The following is a 12,231-nucleotide window of genomic DNA, read 5'->3' as shown; positions in this document are numbered from 1 at the left end:
GTCTTTGCTTTTTTCTTTTTTTATGCCACCTATCACTTTCCAACAGAAAAGATAAATGTACTTATTTGTCATGTGTATTGCTTGTTCACTCACACACATCGCTCTACTTCTGCTATAAAGTTAGCTCTGTGAGGGGCAAAAACTTGGGGTTTTTTTGTTTTGTTGTTGATGTAGCTCAAGTGAACATGCCTGAAACATAGTTGGTGCTCAGTAAATATTGCTAAATAGATAAAGTGATGTGAAGAAGGCAAAATACAACACTCACTTCACAAGGTTGTTGTAAGGGTTAAGGGAGAGGGGGTATGTATGATCCCTCCCACTTGGTAGATACTTCTTGTACTTAGTGAAAGCTGATTTGACCTAAGTACAAGAGAGAAAGTGGGGGAGGAAGGGCTGACAGTCCACTGGAGAGTGGTGTCTATCTACCCATAAGGTCCACCCTAAAAGAGAGGAGAGGAAAGCCTTCATGATAATTCCCAAAGAATCAATGTGTTATGATGAGCAGAAACCTGGATCTATAGTCACCCCTCCACTTACCAGCTCTGTGTCCTTGGTCAAATTACCTAACCTCTTCGGGTTGTACTTTCCTTATCTATAAGGTGGGAATACAGTAATAATAATACCTGTCTCAGTGGGTTGTATAAATAGTGTTGGCACATAGTGGGTGTTCAATACTGCTGGGTTCTTTAGTGCTGGCTCATCCTTCCTCCTGGGAGTCCCCAGCCCGGTCTGGAGCTGTCCGGAGTGCTGAAGACATCTCCCCTCCCTCCTTCCCTCCCTCCCTCTCTCTCTTCTTCCCTCCCTGCCTCCCTCCTTCTTTCCCTCCCTTCCTCCCTCAGGTCCTCTCTCCTTCATTCCCTCCTTCCTTTCTGGCTTGGTTCCCCAGAGCCCTGGAGTCTGAACAGATCCAATTTTCCAAGTGGCTTCTTCAGGCTCCTGAGGGGGGCAGTGAGGGAATGAGCCGTATATGAAGCCTCAGGCAGGAGTCACTGGCAGCTGCCAGCATCAGGAATGGTGACACACAGGCTGCCTTGACAATGGGAGCTCCCCAGGCCAGAGTCTGTTTGAAGAGCTTGACATCGAGGACCCTGGTGTGGGAGCCTAAGAGCCCCAAAGAGGCAAGGAGTCAGCCCCAACAGCGCAGTATGGCAGGTGGGTCTTCGGGGATCTTGTCCTGAAGGAAGGCAAGAAGGCCAGGGTGGGGGTCAGGAGGGTGACCCTTGGGTACAGAGGTGGGAGGGCCTTGACTCTGACAGGAATCCCCCATCCCCATTCCCTGGCTTCCTGGCATCTTCCCTATTTGGGGGGTTTAGTCTGTTAATGTAGCTAAAGGCTTCTTTATCTTTTTGGGTTATGACCGTGTGGAGTTAACTAACTCCTTGAACTTGGCTCTATGAGCCAAGCAATCTGTGGTTAAAAATGCAAGTGGTCTCTCTCCAGGAAGGTGTGCATTAGCCCATCGTGCCGGAGGTGGGAGCACTGGCAGCCCACATACTCCTGGGAGAGGCGACATGGCCAGCCTCAGAGGCAAAAGTCACCTGTTTCCTGATGTTTATTAACAACCCGGACATCAGAGCTGAAGGACCTTTGGAGACCTAAACATCTAAATTAAGCCCTCCCTGTACAAATGGAAAAATCAAGGCGTAGAAAGAAATGTGAACTCCATTCCACAAATCAGGAGCAGAGCTGCAGTTAACGCTGGCTCCTGCCCTGCTCGTCCCGTCCCCCCTTGCCCCCCTGCCCCACAGCTGACCCTGCTACAGGCCTCAGCCTTCTGTGAGTCCCTGCAGGCCATCAGATGCAGAATTCCCAGACACTGAGAGTGGCCAGCAGGACAGTGGGGCCAGGGGAGCTTGCTGCTGCTTTGCGGGACCTGGGGAAGGCCCTTCTTATTCCTCCTTTTGGTGTCTCGGTTTCCCCACCTGTACAGTGGGGCCTTGATTTATGAGTTTAATTCGTTCCGTGACCGAGCTCGTAACTCAAATTACTTGTATGTCAAATCATTAAAGTGAACGAGTGAGACACATGCTGGGCTGATGTTGTGGTGTTCACTGTGATGTTGGCTGTGCCAACTAGTGGTGGGGTATCTGAAGCTGGCTCATAACCCGAATTTTAGCTCGCAACTCAAAGCAAAAAATTGGCCGAGAGACAGCTCATATCTCGAAAAACTTGTTAGTCAGGACACTCATAAGTCAAGGCCCCACTGTACACAGAGGAGTTGGTTTAGGTGTTTAGATCTCCCAGGGTACTTCAGTTTTGACGTTCGAGGTATTCAATAAAAAGAGGTGAGTTTGCCTTTGCCTGGGCCATGGGAAGCCAAACCCTACTTCAGCTCAGCCCTAACTTCCGGTGAGACCTCAGACAGTCGCTGTCCCACTCAGTCAGTTTGCCTCTACTCAGGGCCTTGGGGAACACAGGCAGAGCAGTGGGTCACAAGTGCTTCGGAAAGTACAAACTGAGGGGCGAGTGGCTGTCATTAGTATCAGCCACATACGCTGACATTCCCACCCGGAAATAATTAGCTCTCTGTGAGCCCAGAACAAGCCCAGCTCCTCCCAGGGGCTCGTCCTGAGGGGCGGGCGGCTAGGAGCCCACGTGGAGCAGCATGGCAGAAGAGGAGGGAGGGTGCAGAGGGCTCCTCAGAGGCTGGCGGAAGAGCAGCCGTCCCCACAAGTCTCCGAGCCCTGAGCTGGGAGAACGCTGGTCTCAGACCCGGAGGAAGCACAGTTGGCCAGCTCTGCAAACCGGCTTCTTTACAGCCGAGGGGCCGAGGCTCTGAGTGGGGCAGAGGCAGGACTGGGGCAGAACCCAGACTCCCACCTCCGGGCCAGGTCTCTTTACAGGCAGTGCACCCGCCTCCCCAAGAGATCCACAGAGTGATGGCGGTGGTAACTGTGCCGACTAGAAAGCGCCTGCTTACTCCCTTTAGTAAGTGCTGCTTCCTCACCTACTGACACAGTGCGTGTCCCCTCAGTGCGCTCCACACTGCAGTCTTCACCCAGCACTACGGTGGCTATTCTCATCTCCATTTTCCCGATGAGGAGGCTGAGGCTCAGAGAAGTTAAGCGTCTTGCCCAAGGTCAGGGTCTGTGAGTGACAAAAGTAGATGGATTCGTCTGTGTGATTGCAGGGCCCTTCTTATTCCTCTGCTCTGAACGTAGTTTCTAAGGCGCTACTCCACACAGGCCATCGCTGCTGGCATCGGGAGGGTTTACTCTTACTCTCTTGCTCTACACTTCCCAGGGTCAGCTAGTTCCGGCTGCCCCCCCTCCCCCGGGAAGCCCTCCCCGAGCCTCCTCAGGAGGCCCTCAGAGCGTCCCCACTGGCCCTGCCTACTGCCCGCACTGTGGGCAGCTCTGTTCCTGGCTGGGACCCGCCTCCCTACCAGCCTGGCAGCTTCTGAAGGGTGAGGAGGGGTCTCATGCCTTCCTGGGGCGCCCACAGTGGAAGGCTGCTGGCTGCACGAGTGGTGTGGGGGGACTTGGCTGAGTCCCGTGGGTGGGGAAGGGCAATGCTAGGGATGCAGGCAGAGGCCAGGCAGGGTTGCCCGGCTGCAGGACAGCATCGAGGTCCTGGCACAGTAGGACGGAGTGGGGAGCCCAGTCCAGAGGCCCTCCCCTCAGTTCCCTGTGTTTCCTCCTCTGCACAATAAGGATAGAAAGTCCTCTGACGGCACAGGGCTGTGTGGGGACCAGAGAGGGAACTGTGCACATGCATCGTAAACCCTCTAGCCACAGACATGGGACAGGGGAGCTACCTGACCCTAGCCCTGCTTACACCGGGGGACCCATGGGTTCCAGCAGGGTCAGGTGCTGTGGAACGGTGCTGGGCTTGAGGGTAAGAGGCAGGGAGGTTCCGAGGCAGCAGAAGAACTTGGCCCACCTTGGAGGGCGAGTGCAGGGAGAAACAATAGCAATAGATGGACAGAGGTAGGGTTTATGGGACACCTAAGTTCCAGGGACTGAGAGAGTAAGTGCCTCACATCATGTTCACAACTCCATGAAGTAGCTTTCATTATCCACGTTTTACCGAAGAGGAAAATGCGGCTGGAAAACTTCAGAGACTGGTGTAGGGCCACGAGGATGGGAAGCAGTGAGCGAGTCTGGCCAGCTCCAGCTCCAGAGCCCACACACTGAGCCACCAAGCGCCAGCCCAGGACCAGGCGTGGGCATCATGGGGCCTCCCAACATCACGGGTCCAAAGCCCTTGTTTTAGTAATGAGGAGGCTGAGTTTCTGGGCGGGGGGAGGGGCGTGTGGGGAGCTGTCTCCAAATTATGTCGAGAGTGCTGGCAGAAGATGCTGGAAACCTTGTCCTTCTCCTCTTTCCCAGGACCGCAGGGGGGCTTGTACCCTGAAGGTTGGCACTGGAAGCTGCCACAAGGGAAGACTTGCCTGGGTCTGCGGGAGTCCCCTTTCATCTGTCTGAGGAGAGCCCCTTCCCTGCCGCTTTTCTCTGTGGTTCTTTGGGGTGCCCTTCTGTGGGCTGGCTCCCTCCCGAATCGGGCCTGGGGGCTGGGGACGTTTACCCTGGGGGTGCTGGGTCCCTGGGACTGTGACCCCATCTTTGCCCAGGCCCTCCCCGGAGTGGCCGCCCAGCTGGCTGTGGACCGAGCCAACCAGGACTCCTCACTGATGCTGGGCTCGCAGCTGGCTTCCGTGGTCCTGCCCACGGGCTGTGACACGCCTCGCGCCCTGGCCACATTTCTGGTCTACAAGGACACCGTAGCTGCTTTCGTGGGTCCTGTCAATCCTGGTTACTGCCCAGCGGCGGCCCTGCTGGCCCAAGGCTGGGGCAAGACCCTCTTCTCCTGGGCATGCGAGGCCCCTTTGGGAGGAGGTGAGCTGGCGCCCACATTGCCTTCGGCCGCCCACGTGCTGTTGTCCATCATGAAACACTTTGGCTGGGCTCGTGTGGCCATCGTGTCCTCCCACCAGGACATCTGGGTGGCTACAGCCCGGCAGGTGGCTGTGACTCTCAGGACACACGGGTTGCCTGTGGTGCTGGTGGCTTCTCTGGGACCTGGGGAGCAGGGGGCCACAGAGGTACTGGAGCAGCTGCGCAGCGTGGATGGCCTGAAGGGTAAGTGCACGTGCTGCCTCCCTCCTGTGGGTGGCCTGGACTCCATGTGGCCGCTGACGGGGAGTTCCCTCCACATCAGACGCTGGGCTGAGCACTTGACCCCGCGTTAACCTCCCAGAAGCCCTGTGAGCTAGTCCTGCTGAGGCCTGCACTTTGCAGCTCAGAGAAGGGAAGTAACATGCCCAAGTCACACAGCTGGCAAGTTCAGCGGAGTTTGAGTTCTGATTCAAACATCAGCTGTGGAGTGAGAGCCAAGGGCTATCTTAGTCCTTGCCTGGTACAGAGAAGGGGATGAGAGCGTAGGAAGGGAGCCCCAGAGAGGGAATTAGAGCCAGTCCTTGTTTCTTGGAATTAGACTCAGAACTTTCATGGATTCATTGATGGATTGCTTGATCGCTTCCTGAATTTATCAAGCCCCTGCTGTGCTGGGTGCTGGGTTGCATGGGTGCTGAACAGACAGGTGCTTATGACAGAGCAGTCAAGGTCATCCCAAGAAGCAGAGGCGGGGAGCATCAGAGGCGGCACGGGGCTGGGCCCTGGAGGACCAGAGGAGGCTTCCTGGAGGAGGTGACACTTGACCTGTCTTTAAGGAAGTGGTTACCCAGGGAGATGCATGGCAAAGCGGGTATAGGAAGAGGTGTCGACTGAAAGACAGAAGGGATCCTAGAGTTCATCTAGGTTGGGGGTTTTCACACTGTGGGCCATTTGGGGCCATAAACTAACTTAGTGAATCAGACCAGCATTATAACAATAAGAAAGAAAATGAAACCGAAAGTGATAGAGAAGAATGAGGCAGAATGGAAATACAAGTAGCGAATGGGAGAGTGCATTGCAGATAGCAGGATGAAGTCTCGCTCTTGGAAACCTCCTTTCAGTTTTGTGAGTGCAGTCAAGTTTCATATCCTCATTTGAGAGCACACAAAGGCAAAATGTATTTCTTACCATTGGGCACAGTTTGAAAGCCACTGAGCCCAACCACCAAATTCCAGATCCGGGGGCACTGAGGCCAGTTCCAGGGAGCAGGGGCGGGCTGGCAGCCCCCGAGCTCGCTTGGCTGGGTGGTGACTTAGAGCAGAGTGGAGCAAGGGACCTGGCCCAGGTGTTCCCGCTGCGCCTCGGGGTGGGGCCTCGCTTCTCTGAGCCTGGTTTTCCAGCAAGTGAAAGGGGAAGGAGGAAACCCACCTCCCAAGGAGCAGATGTATGTACCCGAGTGCTGTGTAAACATTCAACCAAGAGTCACTGCGCAAGGATCTGCCGATGGGGGAGGAACTGGCTGGGTCCCAGCAGGGAGGCTGGAGTCCGGCAGGAGACAGGTGTGTATTTAGACAACAGAGGAGCCCAGAGGCTGGGGGAGCTGATCTACTTGGGGGTGGGCAGGGCTTCACAGAGGAGGTGACATTAGGGCAGAGCCTGAAAATGAGAAGTTGATTGCAGGAGAGGGTGAGGGGGGAAGGCATTCCAACCAGAGGAGTCAGCTAGCGCAAAGCAATGGAGGTAGTGTTTTAACGGGACTGGGGGAAACGAGCCGTTCACCTCTGTGTGGCTGGAACATGGTGGCAGTCGGTGGGGGGAACTCATCAGACTCCCTCTCCAACACTTGCAGGAGATTGCGTTCCAGCCACTGTGCTGACTTGCAGGAGCCAGGATGCAGAGTGGTTAGGGGCACATGCTCTGGACTCAGCCAGGATCCCACACTCGACACACTTCCTACCAGCTGTGTGACCTCAGACAAGTCACTAAACCTCTCTGTGCTATAATTTCCTCATATCAATGATATGAACCTCATAAAAGTCCTTACTTCATGGGCTGTGAGGAGGAGATAAAGGGCTTAGAGCCCTGCCCTGCACACAGAGAGCACTGCTTACAATCAGTGTAGGCTTTTACCCATTAGCCTCCCCAGTTTTGTGCATTAGCACCCTCGTGTGGCCAACGATAGAACAGCTCCAACTCCGAGCAAGAGAGAGGGGAGGTTTGGTGAGAAGTGGAACAGAAGCCAGACAGAGGAAAAGGGACAGAGGAAGCCCTGGTTCTGTGTCCCTTCAATCCTGGTGGGTCTCTCTCCGAGGACCTTTCTTACTATTCTGAGGCCAAGACGGGGTGGCTCCCGCCCACATCCACATAGCATGGCCACCCAGGCTCAGCAGAGGCTGGGCTCCAGGCTCTGACTTCCGCATGACGGGGTTCCTCGGGCCCCAGCAAGACCATGGGCCTTCCTTGGTGGTCCCATATTCCTGGATTTTTTTGAGAAAAGGCTTGCAACAGGAACCTGGGGCCACTCCTTAACCTCTCTGGGCCTTGGTTTCCTCATCTGAAAGTAGAGATAATGATAAACATACTTCTTAGTACTGTTGTAATATCAAATGACTAAATGTTTGCAAAAGTACTTCAGGCTAACAAAAGCAAGCTGTCAGTATACACTAGCAATTGTCAGAGACAGCAGGGCACAGGTAGGGTGGGACGTGGGTCATGATGATTGGGTGTGCCGGCTGGAACGGAGCTAGTCTCAGGTGAGTTTGGGTGGTCCTGGATGTTATGGCTACAGAGGGAGCAGATAGAGGGCATATTTCTCCTTTCCCCAGACTGATGGGGAGGGAGGGCGCTTGGCAGTGGCAGCAGAGGGTGGGGGAGGACCTAAGAGCTCTGGGTCACTGACTTCTGGGTCCAGGGAAGGCTGCAAAAGTGAGCCTGCCACATCTGCCTCCAGTCGTGGTGCTGTGCATGCACTCAGCGCTCCTGGGAGGCTCTGAGCAGATGGCCCTTCTGAGACAAGCATGGGCCCAGGGCCTGGCAGATGGGAGGCTGGTCTTCCTGCCCTACGACACCATGCTCTTCACCTTGCCCTACCGGAACCGCTCCTACCCAGCCCTGGGCCGTGGTGGGCCCCTTCGGGAGGTCTATGATGCCGTGCTCAGCATCACCCTGGAGTCTGGCCCCGTGGACAAGATCATCAAAGCTGCCGGGGCCAGTGGAGAGGGAGCCGCCCACCTGGAGCCAGAGCAGGTAGGTCAGGGCAGACCCTCACAGGGTTCAGAGCACGGGGCGGGGGCAGGTGTGCATGCGCTCCGCCCCCAGGCAGGCCTTCCTGGCCTTGGCCAGCTGCCCCCTGGCCTGTCAGTCCCACCTCCCCGTGGGCACAGGACCCGTCCCTTATTTGACAAAGGGTCTTTGTCTGGTCCCTGGAATACTCTCTTTCATAGGGTGTGTGTGTGTGTTCTTTCTCATATTATTCGCTCTTTGGGCCTGCTGGGTCACTTCTCCTCTTGAGTTTCCTTTGCTTCTCTTTTTAAAAACGCTGACTCAGTTCCTCTATTTGTCATTTCTGGCCCAGCCTCTTTCTCTTGCAGACATTCTTCCTCTCCTTGCTCTGTATCCCTCTAGCAAGTTGTGCAGATTAGAAGGAGAGCGTGCTGGCAGTGTGGGAGAGTGGGAAGGTCTTCTGGAGTCGCCACGGTGAATCTGAGGAGTATTGGGTGGGGGTTGGCTGTGGCTCTGCTTGGGCTCATAGGACTCAGGTGGCTGTGCTTCTTGATATAACAAGACAATGGTACCTAGAGGTGGTGACAGAGATTCAGATGCTGATGAAGGGTCACTAAGCCAGTGATTCGCCTGACAAATGTGAGGTGTGTCCTTCTCATGTGCCACTGTGCCAGGTGGCGGGGACACAATGATGGACAAGACAGAGCTGGCTTTCAAGGAGCTTCCATTCTGTTGGTGTGAGATAGACAATAACCAAGCAACCTGATAACAAAATTTTACAGTGATAATGTTGCCAATAAGATAAAACAGGGTAAAGTGACAGAGAGTGGTTGGGGTGGAGAGTGGGCAACAAGAGATAGGATGGGCAGGGAAGCCCGCTGAGGAGGTGGCACTTGAGATGAGTGCTGAGTGATAAGGAGGCAGCCAGGTGAAGCTCTGGATGAGGAGCAGCCAGGTAGGGGAAAACAGCAAGTGCAAAGGCCCTGGGGCAGCATGCGCTTCAAAGCCAGAGGAGCAGGTAGAAGGAGTGGCTGGACTGCCCTGAGTGATGGGGAGAAGGATCCGAGATGAGCTTGGGCTTCATCATGAGGGACATTCTGGGCGGGGGTTAGGAGCCTGAACTTAACTTAAGAGAAACCATCAGTGGGCTTAAGTAAGAAATTATTTGGTTTGTCTTTTTAAAAACCACTTTGGTTGCTTTATGGGAAATGGCTGGAAGAGAGCTAATGAAACAAGGAGGCCCTTGGGAAGCTCCTGTGTGGTCCAGGTGAGCGGCGAGGGTAACACAGACCCAGGTGGCAGGAGTAGTTGGTGAGCAGGCAGTTGAGTTTGGAATAAATACTGAAATAAAGCCAAAAAGATGTGCTGATGAACTGGAAGTAAGAAAGAGAGGAGTCGGGAATCAAGCTGAGGTTTGAGACACTAGGCAGGTGGCAGTTCCATTTCCTGAAACCAGGGAGGGAAGACGCGCTTGGTGTGGTAGAACCAGGCAGGCCCTTGCAGGACCAGGAGTTCTGTTTGGGGCATATTAGGTAGATCTGAGGTGCCTGTGAGACGTCAGGGTTGATGGTGTTGGTGGCCATGATGGTGGCAGTCATGGGGATTGTGAGGCTGCTGAGTGGGGACTGAGGTGATGGTGGGATCAAAGAGAGGAATATGGTGAGGGTGATGGTTAGGGATGATCATCCTGGCGATTGCTGCTGGCAGGAGGGCCAGGATTCAGACATTTCTGGGAGCCTGTGCGGGGGCAATGGGGTTGAGGGACCTTCTCTTCCACAGGTGTCCCCGCTCTTTGGGACCATCTTTCACAGCTCTGGGAGCCATGGGACAGGGCTCTCTGGGGCCCACCTGGGGGCCCACACAGGGGCTCTGGATGTGGCTGGCTTTAGCCAGAGGATCCGGACGGACGAGAAGGGCAGGAGGCTGGCTCAGTATGTCATTTTGGACACAGATGGTCAGGAAAGCCAGTTGGTCCCCACCCACATCCTGGACACAGACACGTGGCAGGTGCAGCCCCTGGGCAGGGCCATCCACTTCCCAGGAGGGGCCGCTCCAGCACGTGACTCCAGCTGCTGGTTTGACCCCAGTGCACTCTGCACCAGAGGTAATTCATCTACCCACCCATCCATCCACCCACCCACCCATCCATCCACCCCCATCCACCTATCCATCCATTCATCCACCCACCCACCCATCCACCTATCCATCCATCCATCCATCCATCCATCCATCCATCCATCCATCCATTCATCCATCCACCCATCCATCTGTCACTCATTAAGGCTCTCCATGTGGACAGTCAGGTCAGTCCCATGAGGTGCAGGAACAGGTACGAAGAAGAGACTTGGCGCTCTATAGAGAAGATCAAACCAACAGTTATGAAGTGCAGGGAAGGTTAGCAAGGCCCCCCTCCGCTGAGAAGGGCTAAAACACTCACAGAGCACATGGTCCCAGGCAGCTGCTTTTCATCCAACTCCTGACATCAAGGCTGGAGATTCGGATTCAGTGTGAGAACTCTTCTGACAGTCAACGTGAATGACAATGTTCTGACTGCCAGAACAAGTAGTGAGCGGCCCATTGTGAAGGTCATGTAAGAAGAAGTAGGATAACAACAGACAGGGATACACAGTTTTAACCCAGCACCTGCCGTGTCCAGGCCCTGTGTTAGCAGCCAGGGACCCTGAGATGACTAAGACACAGGCCCTGCTGTCCAGTTGCTCTCCTCTCAGTCCAGTGAAAAGAGACCTGATATCCGGCAGACAAGAGGCCATAGTGTGATCAGGACTATGATGGGGTCTGAGCAGGGTGCCCCTGGCCAAGGCAGGGAGCCTGAGGTGAGAACCCAGACAGCAATACTGGAATCAGTCTCTGTGTGTGATGATCTGGCCACAGATAGAAATTTCCTAATTGGGGGCCATTCTGAACTTCACCCCTAGGAGGCCGTTGGCAGAGGTTTGTGTCCCCATTCCCCAGAGGGGACCAAGAAGCAGGTGCAGGAGCTGCGTGAGGGGCTGTACTCCTTGTGCGGTTGTTACTGTTAGGACTCACGTCTGCCCTCCCCTCCCCTCCAGGTACGCAGCCCCCGGGCAGCTTCCTCGCTCTGGCCCTGGCCTGTGTCGTGGTGCTAGCGGGTGGGGCCCTCACTTGCCTCATCAGGTGAGACTGTGTGCCTGAGCCTGGCACTGCCCCCCTGTGCCCCTAGCCCCTCCGGGCCTCTCTCCTGTGGGCAGAGCCCTGGCAATCTGCAGGGGGCTTTCCCACCATCTGTTCCCGGGACCTCAGGACGGTCCTGCACTCCTGTCCATCCTAGAGCCCCTGCCAGACTCTGCAGAGGCCGGGGTGCTCCTGAGGAGGCCCGCGGGAGACTTGGGGAAGAAGCCTGGGCCTCACACAAGACCCCGTCCTCCCCGAGTTTCAGCCAAGCACCTGTGCAGTGGGCTTGGCCAGGACGACCTTCAGCTTTGGAAGCAGTTCTTTCTGGGTCTCAAGACGCCTGTTCCCTGAGGCTCAGCCACACCCAGGAAGGGGCAGCCCTCTGCTCCCAGGCCGCACCCAGGCTCTGGCTGCTCCTGAGGCCAAGACCAGCAGGCACATCAGGCTGGGAGTCCAGCTCTGAGCCGGGCTGAGGGCCTCTGAGGCGGGCACTGCCTGGTGGGTCCTCTCAGCCCAGCTGGGACTGCTGGGGAGGCAGGAAAGGAAACAGAGAGAGGATAGGTGAGGGCTCTGGGTTGGAGGCAGGGCAGAGGGGCCGGAAGGAGGCAGGAGTGACGCTCCTGCCGGCCCCTCTGCCCTGCACTCTCTCTCCCCTCCAGACTGGGCGTCTGGCAGCTGCAGCTGGTGCGGGGGCCTCACGGGATCCTGCTGACAGCCCAGGAGCTGGCCTTCATCCATCCACCACTGAGCAGTCAGGTGGGTGGCCAGGCGCTGGGCTGGGTGCGCACGCAGGGGACTGAGGCCCCGGCTAAGCTTTTGACCGTGTCTGCCCCCTCCAGAGGCTGCATACGGACAGGGATAGTGCGAGTGAATCAAGAAGTGCGGCAGATGGTGGGAGCCTGAGGTCGGTGGCCCAGGGGTCAGCCAGGAGCCCCCAGCAGCCTACCAACGTGGCCCTGTACCAGGTGGGAGCCTCTGCCACCCCCATGCCCAGACCTGGAGATGGGAGAAGCCTCTCGGG

At 56.0% G+C, this 12,231-nt stretch overlaps 1 protein-coding gene across 1 annotated transcript in view; it reads left to right on the top strand.

Moving 5' to 3' along the window:
• Positions 1-1,145: 1,145 nt before the first annotated feature.
• Positions 1,146-12,231, top strand: part of LOC102760543 (olfactory guanylyl cyclase GC-D) — a 33,708-nt gene continuing 22,622 nt past the window's right edge. Inside the window, exons 1-7 of the mRNA XM_006763842.2 lie at positions 1,146-1,152; positions 4,332-5,081; positions 7,786-8,081; positions 9,837-10,161; positions 11,129-11,213; positions 11,870-11,966; positions 12,050-12,175. Of these exons, the coding sequence (XP_006763905.1) occupies positions 1,146-1,152; positions 4,332-5,081; positions 7,786-8,081; positions 9,837-10,161; positions 11,129-11,213; positions 11,870-11,966; positions 12,050-12,175 (1,686 nt within the window). The remainder of the gene's footprint in view (positions 1,153-4,331; positions 5,082-7,785; positions 8,082-9,836; positions 10,162-11,128; positions 11,214-11,869; positions 11,967-12,049; positions 12,176-12,231) is intronic.

The sequence above is a fragment of the Myotis davidii genome, unplaced genomic scaffold (genome assembly GCF_000327345.1).
Source record: "Myotis davidii unplaced genomic scaffold, ASM32734v1 scaffold139, whole genome shotgun sequence".
Lineage (NCBI taxonomy): Eukaryota > Metazoa > Chordata > Mammalia > Chiroptera > Vespertilionidae > Myotis > Myotis davidii.
This window is presented reverse-complemented; position numbering and strand designations above follow the sequence as displayed.